At 38.5% G+C, this 8,471-nt stretch overlaps 3 protein-coding genes across 4 annotated transcripts; 2 read left to right on the forward strand and 1 right to left on the reverse strand.

Moving 5' to 3' along the window:
* Positions 1 to 1,865: 1,865 nt before the first annotated feature.
* LOC149987584 (uncharacterized) lies at positions 1,866 to 2,940 on the forward strand. The gene is made up of 2 exons (XM_090256639.1): positions 1,866 to 2,197; positions 2,619 to 2,940. Exons 1-2 carry the CDS (start codon positions 1,988 to 1,990, stop codon positions 2,802 to 2,804), a joined length of 396 nt encoding a protein of 131 aa, XP_090112765.1. The 5' UTR covers positions 1,866 to 1,987; the 3' UTR covers positions 2,805 to 2,940.
* Positions 2,941 to 3,028: 88 nt separating this feature from the next.
* LOC112293730 (uncharacterized) lies at positions 3,029 to 5,274 on the forward strand. Of its 2 annotated transcripts, none has more exons than XM_024543501.3 (5): positions 3,029 to 3,325; positions 3,632 to 3,783; positions 4,031 to 4,144; positions 4,274 to 4,369; positions 4,572 to 5,274. In XM_024543501.3, the coding sequence occupies exons 1-5, from the start codon at positions 3,166 to 3,168 to the stop codon at positions 5,235 to 5,237; spliced, it is 1,188 nt and encodes a 395-aa protein (XP_024399269.2). In that variant the 5' UTR covers positions 3,029 to 3,165; the 3' UTR covers positions 5,238 to 5,274. The 2 variants fall into 2 exon arrangements, with proteins under 2 accessions (XP_024399269.2, XP_090112764.1); XM_090256638.1 differs by having other exon boundaries at positions 3,043 to 3,325; positions 3,619 to 3,783.
* Positions 5,275 to 5,743: 469 nt separating this feature from the next.
* Positions 5,744 to 7,744, reverse strand: LOC112293731 (peptidyl-prolyl cis-trans isomerase CYP26-2, chloroplastic). Its single transcript, XM_024543502.3, has 4 exons — positions 7,500 to 7,744; positions 7,311 to 7,386; positions 6,437 to 7,162; positions 5,744 to 6,285 (listed from the first exon to the last, which is right to left on the reverse strand). The coding sequence occupies exons 1-4, from the start codon at positions 7,681 to 7,683 to the stop codon at positions 6,183 to 6,185; spliced, it is 1,089 nt and encodes a 362-aa protein (XP_024399270.1). The 5' UTR covers positions 7,684 to 7,744; the 3' UTR covers positions 5,744 to 6,182.
* Between the last annotated feature and the right edge of the window lie 727 nt (positions 7,745 to 8,471).

The following is an 8,471-nucleotide window of genomic DNA, read 5'->3' on the forward strand; positions in this document are numbered from 1 at the left end:
CTGAATTTTCATTGATTAAGTCAATTAAACATCAATAACTACTTGCTTTCATCAATCTTTGCTTAATAAAATTCAAGGGTGAAGGAAATTGCATATGAATGAGTTCAATTGGATAAATCTAGGTGGAGAATGGATAAACTTGGATTAGATAAAATTAAGATTTTAGATAAATTAGGATTTGGATGAAAATATATATTGGATGAAAATTCATTCTTGAATGAAATTTTATTGATAAATAAAATATGATTATTTTTTAAAATAAATAAATAAATAAATATATATATATATATATATAATCTATGTATAAAATTTTTATATGACTTGTGTCTCAAGTACAATCTATTGTAAATATTTTAATTAATTAAGAAATTAAATTAAAGAAATCAAAGAATGATTTAATTAAGATCTAAGCAATAGATATAATTCATAAATTACATAGATAATTAAATCATTATGAACTAGAATAAACTTTCAACTAATAAAGATTTATTTTTGTCTCATACAAATTTAGGATTCTATATCCTAACCCTAAACTTTCATATGACTAAGAATTTTAAAAAAAAACTATGAGTTTTAGAATCCTTGCAACATTTTGATTTTATTGATATAAATAATATATTTAGAATTGTTGTACACAAAAAGCAAAATTGTTACACATGCCCTTGTAATTTTAAACCTCTAAATCCTAAATCCTAAACTTGGTCCTATGTAATAGCACCATAAGTCAAGTTAGTATTGGACTAAAAGTTGTGTAATTTCCAACTGAGCAATAAACTAGTCTTTGCCTTTTTTGATCATCATGTATATTGAGTCCAGTCTCACAAGGTCATATTCTATGCTTGCTAATAATCTCAAAATCTCAAGCAACATGCATACATGAAAGATTTTAAGAATTCTTAAATTCTTACTCAAGTAAAAATTAATTCTCCATCAACATGATTCCTTATCTCTTCTAACATAGTTTCTTAGTATTTTACAAACCAAGCTTGTTTTTGTTTATTTTTGCATTTGATTGTATTTCAAATACCTATTTCTAATATGAAATTCTATAATTTCAAAGTCAATTTGAATAAATACATTGTTGAAGATGAAAGCAATTATTAAAAAATAGACCACTTAGAATAAAATATGTATTCACAATATACATTAGAATTATAATTTTACAATTTTTAGAGGAGTACATATTCATATATCAGTAGTTATTGTTTTCCCAAATCTTCCTTTTGTGGTTCAAAGTCTACACAACTTATTAGCATTTCATTGGCATATGTCATTAATACACTATATATATATATATATATATATATATATACATATATATATAGATTTAAAGACCAATTTATGATATTCATATGTGGCAATCTTTACTAACTCTTTGGCTATTTTTAGCTTAATGGTCTAATTTTATTAAAGATGATGAAAGTCAATCTTGCACACTCTAACATGGTTGAGATGTTTTAGAACTCAACAATTGTTTAGTTTACTAAATATGTCTACTTTCTCATATATATATATATATATATATAATTACAGTTGCAATGAATATTGTTTCTTAAATTTAAATGAATGATTTTTTAATTTTGTGTAATAAAAATTTAAAGTTCAATGTAAAAAGGAATGACAAATGAATAGTGCATGCCGTAGGGACTTGTATTTGAAAGATTCATTGTTGAATCATGGGTTTTGTAAGAGTAGAAACTAATGGCCGCTGTTGTAAATATGGCATTCTAATAACACCGTAAAGATTGTCAACAAGGGTTTAGGGTTTAAAATTGTTACTACAATGTGGCATGTCCTGGTAAACCTTCAATTACCCCAATTTCTAGCTTCTTGACAACATCGGGAAACCTAAAAAACACTTGGTAACAATCAACTAATGGCGAGCTGAACATGTCCTCTCCTGAAATGTGGGACTTGGTGCACAGCGGATCTGTGGGTTTCGGAATATGACCGTGCATGCTGGGTGTTCAGATTGTCTTGCAACGTTATGGCGTGTATGGCAAACCACCAGGCGCACTCTTCGCATCACTATCGAGTAGTGGTGGTGGGCGGAGGCTTGGCCGGCCTTGCTGCCGCCCGCATGCTGGCTGATCATTACAGTCTCACGGACACTCAAGCCGTGCTAATTCTGGAGGCCGGCACTTCGCTCGGCGGCAGAATCAAACATATCACCGGTCTTGTACCATGGCCTGTTGAGGTGGGTGTTGAATGTGGGGTTTCCTTGGATTTTCTGAGTGTTACACGTTTCGGTTGGTTTTGTGGCGGTAAATTGATGCAGTTTGAACGAGAAACGACTTAATTTCTTATTTTTGTTCGCGGTTTATTCTGTCACGTCAATGCAATGTAGTGCAATTGGCGCAACTTTTGTTGTACTTTAAAGCATTTCTGTGATATCAAAAATGTGTAACGGCAATGCCTTTCGTTGGGTCCGTCGATTGCGAATGTTTTACAGTTGTGCTGGATCGACTGTTATTTGGGGTTATTTGAACCTGAGGGATTTTAACAGGGGTTCCTGTGTGAATGAAGAGACAAGCCTCTCGGCTCTTTCCATCTGAAATTTGGCTCGCATGTGGCAATATTATCAACTCTTTGTTATTTTCTGTCGCGTGATGATGTAGGTTGGGCCTGAATTTATCCACGGCACCATGAACTCATCTTTCAAAGATATCGCCGATCGGATGAAGTGCCAAATGCGAGAGCTCCCTTATCATATCCTGTTTATCGTTGTCTTCATCTGTTGGTTTTACATTTCGTTCTCAGTGTCGACAACTTCATATTCGATTGATAGTTTACAAGCTGGATAATTATGTATCAAATAGTTTCCTTTCTTCTCATTGTTGTCTGTTGCACTGCTCTCGCCTGTGTTCATGTGTTCGTAACCTCAGGTCTGGGTTACGACATGGTTGATTGACGTTGGTCAAACATGGTCAATCACGTGTACAAAGTCCATCAAGGGCTATTTGAGTTCACAGATTTTATCCCTAAATGAATCAGAGGCTTCATCGTATGTATTGCAACACGATGGCATTTAAAACTATCTGTGAAAGGTCGTGGGTTTGGATGATGGCTTTGTTTTTCAAATGCAGTGGCTTCTCTCGTATCAAAAGAATTTCATCCTTGACATAGTCTGCACCAGACCGATACTATCTGGGAAACGAGCGCCGCATGCTCTGTAGTGATGAAGCTGAGAAGCATGAAGATATACAGCATGCCCACAAATTATTCCAAGAATTAGCTTTCGAAGATCCAGATGCTCCTGACATATCAATGGCTGAATATCTTCATCGTCGAGGGACCAATAATTCCGTTTATCAGCTTGCTGAATGTAAGTAGTTTACTTTGTGTTTCTTATTCAAGTTTCTGTGTGTATGTGACAGTTGCGTTTCTTGTTTTTACACGCTTCTTGTCATTGGAATATTTTTCTCTCTATCTCTAGTTCATCGAGAATGTTATTTGATGCTTCACAGTCCAAGTCGAAGGGATCCTATTGTAAGCTTGCTTCGTCTAGTAGATAATAGAACAGGTGTATAGTTTTACTGAATTTGAAAAAAACTCCTCTGAGTTGGCATGGAGGCTTGGTTTTTTCATTTCATTGTGTAACAAGCTTAGGGTGACCAGTATCAATGTGCAGCAATTTATGCGAATGATTTTGGATGCTCCTTGAAGCAGCTTGGTGTGCGTGAGTGCATCCAAGAGGCCCAAAATTGGATATACGGGGACACCTATCTCATCCTTGACCGCCCTATGTCTTCTGTCGTTGACTTCATCGCAAAAGGTCTTCAGGTATCACTCTATTTTCCCTGCGTATTCCTGACTCTTCTGATTAATTTATTGTATGGGACTAATCCGAGTATACGATTAAGTACTGCCAAATGCCTGCATTGCATCCTCTCATTGACCAGCATCAGGGGGTTATTTTAAAGTAGAGGAAACCATTCGTGAATTTTATGTAAGTGAAATGATTAACATTGGAGGTGTTTTTGGTAATACACTACCGTCGTGCTGTAAGATTCTTGCTGTGGTGTAACAGGTGCACTTGGACTGGGCCGTACAACGTGTACAGTATGGGACTCATGGAGTAAAGTTGCATAGTTCTGATGGCCTAATCGTAACAGCAGATTATGCAATCTTGGCAGTCCCAGTGGTAACACACATCTTTAGGACATCCTCATTTACGAACAGTATTTATGTTGGTCATTTTGGTTTCAAATGTCAGCTGTATTTTGTACCAAGTGATTTGGCTGCTGATTTGACATGTAGATTAATTTGACAGACTATTTTGCAACATGGAGTTATCACGTTTAACCCCCCTCTGCCTAAAGCCAAGCTGGATGCAATTCAGTCTATTGGCATGAATAATTGTGTCAAGGTAAGAAAAAATTTCTTCTCTACCAGCTCAAATGTTACGGAGACAACTACGGGAAATGTTTATTCAAAGTGCTTATGCTAGGAATGAATATGTTCTTATGCACAGCGTATTACCTTCGCAGATTATTTGTGCAGCAGAGCACGACGTTAACGATTTGGATCCTCGTAGCTTCTTGCTGACATCCAAGTCTCTGTCGCTGCAGGTATTGATGGCTTTTTCAGATCGTTTCTGGCCGGAAGACATGTTTGATGTAGTTTGCACCAACTGCTTTTTACCAGAGATCTGGATCACACAATATCCATCAACATCCAACCACACAGATGGAAGAGCTCCCTTAGGAAAGTTTATTGTTGTTGGCTTCATGGCTGGGGAGGTTGCTGCAGCTGCATCAAGACTTCCTGAAGCAGAAGTTATACGCAGATCATTGTCGCAACTGGATGAAATGTTTGGCCAAGTGTCCCAGAAAGCAGAATATGATCGTAGTGGATATTGCCATGGCATAAAAGTTGATCCTTTAAATGATATACCAGATAGGTCTAAAGATTTGCACAACTTCCTTACTCGGGATCACGTGCTGATTCCTAGGGAATATGTTCAATGTCCCAGGTCAAGGCCTGCATCTGCTTTTTTTCAAGGGGGATGTGTGGTGAACTGGGAAAAGGAGTCGTTTGTGAGAGGGGGTTATACGTATCCCTCTCTGAACGCACACGGAGCAAGATTTGCACTAGCAGAGCCTCTTCAGAAGCGTGTGTTTTTTGCTGGGGAAGCTACTCATCCAGGTGTGAATCCTTGCATGCAAGCTGCTATAGACACAGGCAGACGTGCAGCAAGCGAGATTTTAAGCCTTGATGTTTCCGGCCGCTTGTAAGCACTTTGTTTCTTAATTCATGAAATATGGTTAAGTACTTCAGAGTTTATCTGCAAGGTGCCTGGACACTTGCGAAGGATACTTAGAAAAGTGAAGCGCATCTTTAACTCTAAATTTGTTAGACATTGCTTGTGTGTACTTATCCTGTCATTCTTCACTACGTATTCTATGCTGTACGGGATTTGTAGTGTTTTGTAATCAATCACCAGTTGGTGATTAGGGGTTGAGACCTGCTTCAAAAATTTTCTTTTTGTGACCAATTTCTCAGTGATGTCATTAGAGTCTGTTGAAGAGACATTATAGACACTAGCAATGTTCGAAAGAACTGTAGGGAAAATCAATCCTCGTTTGTGCTTCTTGAGTTGGGAGATAAATGTTAAAAGCATATCTTTGAAAAATACACTGAGTAGATTAATAGGGTCTCAACCAACGCGAAGTGAATAATTTGTTACGTTCCTCAGAAATGTCCATGGAAAATCAGCAGTCCCAAGGATTGAGATGGTGAATTAGGAAAAAATCAACGCTAATTGTCAAAGAAATAACCATGACAAGAATCTATTGATGGTTTGTACAATATCCACTCCAGTGCAACCAGCAAAGGTACATGTGCAAAATCCCTTTTGTGAACAGAAGTTGATATATTTGGTTTAGTTATTTTCAACTAATCCTAACACATGCTTGTAATCACTACGAAGTAAAACAGGCTATTATTGATAGGTGTAATAGATACGATTGTGAAAACCGCTTTCAGGAGTAGGATTTTCAAATAAAATTAGAGGGCATTAAATGCACCATAGCTTCTGTTGTGTCACATGAGGTAGACGAGAATAATGACTAAAGGATACTTAAACTACATGGAGTGAAAATCACAGGAATATGCTTTCAAACCAGCTTTAAGACCAAAAAAAATATTGGAGGCTGGTAACTGTTGCGGGTTTTAGTAGATCACCTGAGCTCCCCACATTTAGATATCAGCACTTTTTCATAAGGTCTGTTGAAGCCTTTCTCTGCAACGACAGCTCGAGAATCTCCGATCAGCTTTGCCACTCTGTAATCAACACAGCCAAGAGATGGCTCTGTTAGGTATTATTCATGATTGCTTCACAATTGGGATATCCGTCAAGAAAATGTGAAACAGGCACGACACGAGTCCTAGAAAGATGCTCAAGTGAGATGCTGGAGGGGGAGGGATGCCCTACTGAAAGTAAGGGCTGCTCGTATTCTCGTTGACAACCTTCACATTGTGGATGCGGTCAACAACGTCCATGCCTTGAATGACCTGCCCTACTACTGTGTTGGTCTGATCAAGCTCTGGAGCATCTCCTGTAGTGATCATGAATTCCGTGCCATTTGGAGGGGGGCGTACCTGCTCTTCGATCATTACTAAAGTTCCGTCCCTAGCAACAAGTTTTGATTTCGGAGGAGGTCTCGTGGGATCAAGAGCTACAAGCGAGACAGAACCCCTGACATGCTTCGGTCGCCGATTCTGTTCTTCTAGCCGCACCATTTCGTCAACTAAGAGATCGGACGTGTCGCCTCCTGTAAACTTGGCTGCGTCTTCAGATCCCCCGGTCAGACTGAAGCTCCTCACTCCCACGTTTTGAATGTAATTCTTCACGATTTTGGAAAACTCCTTGCGTTTGTATCCAATGCCTCGCTTTCCAACTGCGAGCTCTGCAAATCTTTGAGCTCCGATGGGGACGGTGTCACCGTACAAGCCAATAAGGATTTTACCTACTGGCTGCCCTTCAATGGCTACATCCATGAACACTGTCTTGGTTATAGATGGACTGCTCGACGACTGCTCTACACAAGCACCCTGTTGCGCACCCCCAAAGCCTAATAGTACTAGTGGCGTGTGCATAACCAGTCTTCTGGAGAATGTAGACTCTGTCTGGCAGTCCTTGCACCCATCTCGGAACACTCTGCAGTAGCAAAATCAATTGTCCGCTGAACTGCGTAAATTACAAGGGACACAAACTCTCACAACACAGTAGACAGAAACCAATGCAGCAATTTTCATTCCTAAGCAAATTTTCATGGGCATGTGCAATTATTGAGATGGGAAATTACCCATCAAAATCAGAGTCTCCACATTGGTAACGGCCCATATCCACCATTCCACAGCTCTCCTCATGCTCACTGCTGTCTGCAGCACATACGCAACACAGAAAACTCAACCCAGTCTGCAATTGGCCTGGGATGAAAACATGAACTGGCAGGCGAGAGTGGGGTACGATGAGAAAGAATCGGGGTGCGTACCTCCAATGTCCGAGAAGAGGATAGAGGCCCTGGCACAACACAACCTCCTGCTTAAACCCAAATTAGTGTGCTGTGCATGGAAACCCGCGCTGAAGGAGGGCATGCGATTGATAAGGTAAGTCCTAGGGTGGACGGAGGTGCGCAGGCGCAACGTGGGGTACGGAATGACTACCAGAGACGACATGGAGCTCGATTGCAGCTTCCAAGATGACCAGGCGTAGATAAATCGTGGCTATGCAAACACAAGACCACAATGCAGCTGCTAAAGCCCAAACCAGGGGATGATCAGCTGAGTGGCTTGCGATCTATTGCCAATGCCAGTCAGCACCAATTGCTATACCTGTATGGCTTTGAAAGGGATAGGGGGAGAAGTCTTCTCATTGCCCCTCTCCCCTATCCTCGGTGTCCGTGCTTCGCAGCTACTGAACAAGATGCTCCTTGCATCATCAGGCTCCGTTCGTTCCGTCTTTTTCGGGTCGTCTCCCTCTAGTAGAAGCCAAAAAGACTATAGAAAAGAATATTACATTTTAAAAATATTCTCAAAATTAACTTATGGTTTTTAACATAATATTAGTTTAAAAAATGCTGATTTTTGGTGCAAGATTAACTCCTTAAATTTATCATATTTAATTTTATTTAAATCTTTTATGATATTTAAAAAATAATAATATCATTAGGAAGTGTTCTTTGAATCATTATCTTTTTAACATTATTGACACTTAGATTTTAATAATCCATGGTCTATCAAGGAGAAGAATTCAAAAAATAAAAATAAACAAGTGAGGCATATGTCATAAATAGATGACAAAAGAAATAACTAAGTTTATATATTCAAGAAAAAACTAGAATGGCTATTGTTAAAGAATAGAAAAGTAAAAACCAGATATAGGGTTTAGAAATTAGGATAGAATTAGATAAAAATAAATATCTTAAACCCTAAACCTGATCTATTGTTATTTATTTTTATCTAAT

Source organism: Physcomitrium patens, chromosome 16 (genome assembly GCF_059467195.1).
Source record: "Physcomitrium patens ecotype Gransden chromosome 16, ASM5946719v1, whole genome shotgun sequence".
In the NCBI taxonomy this organism is placed as follows: Eukaryota; Viridiplantae; Streptophyta; class Bryopsida; order Funariales; family Funariaceae; genus Physcomitrium; species Physcomitrium patens.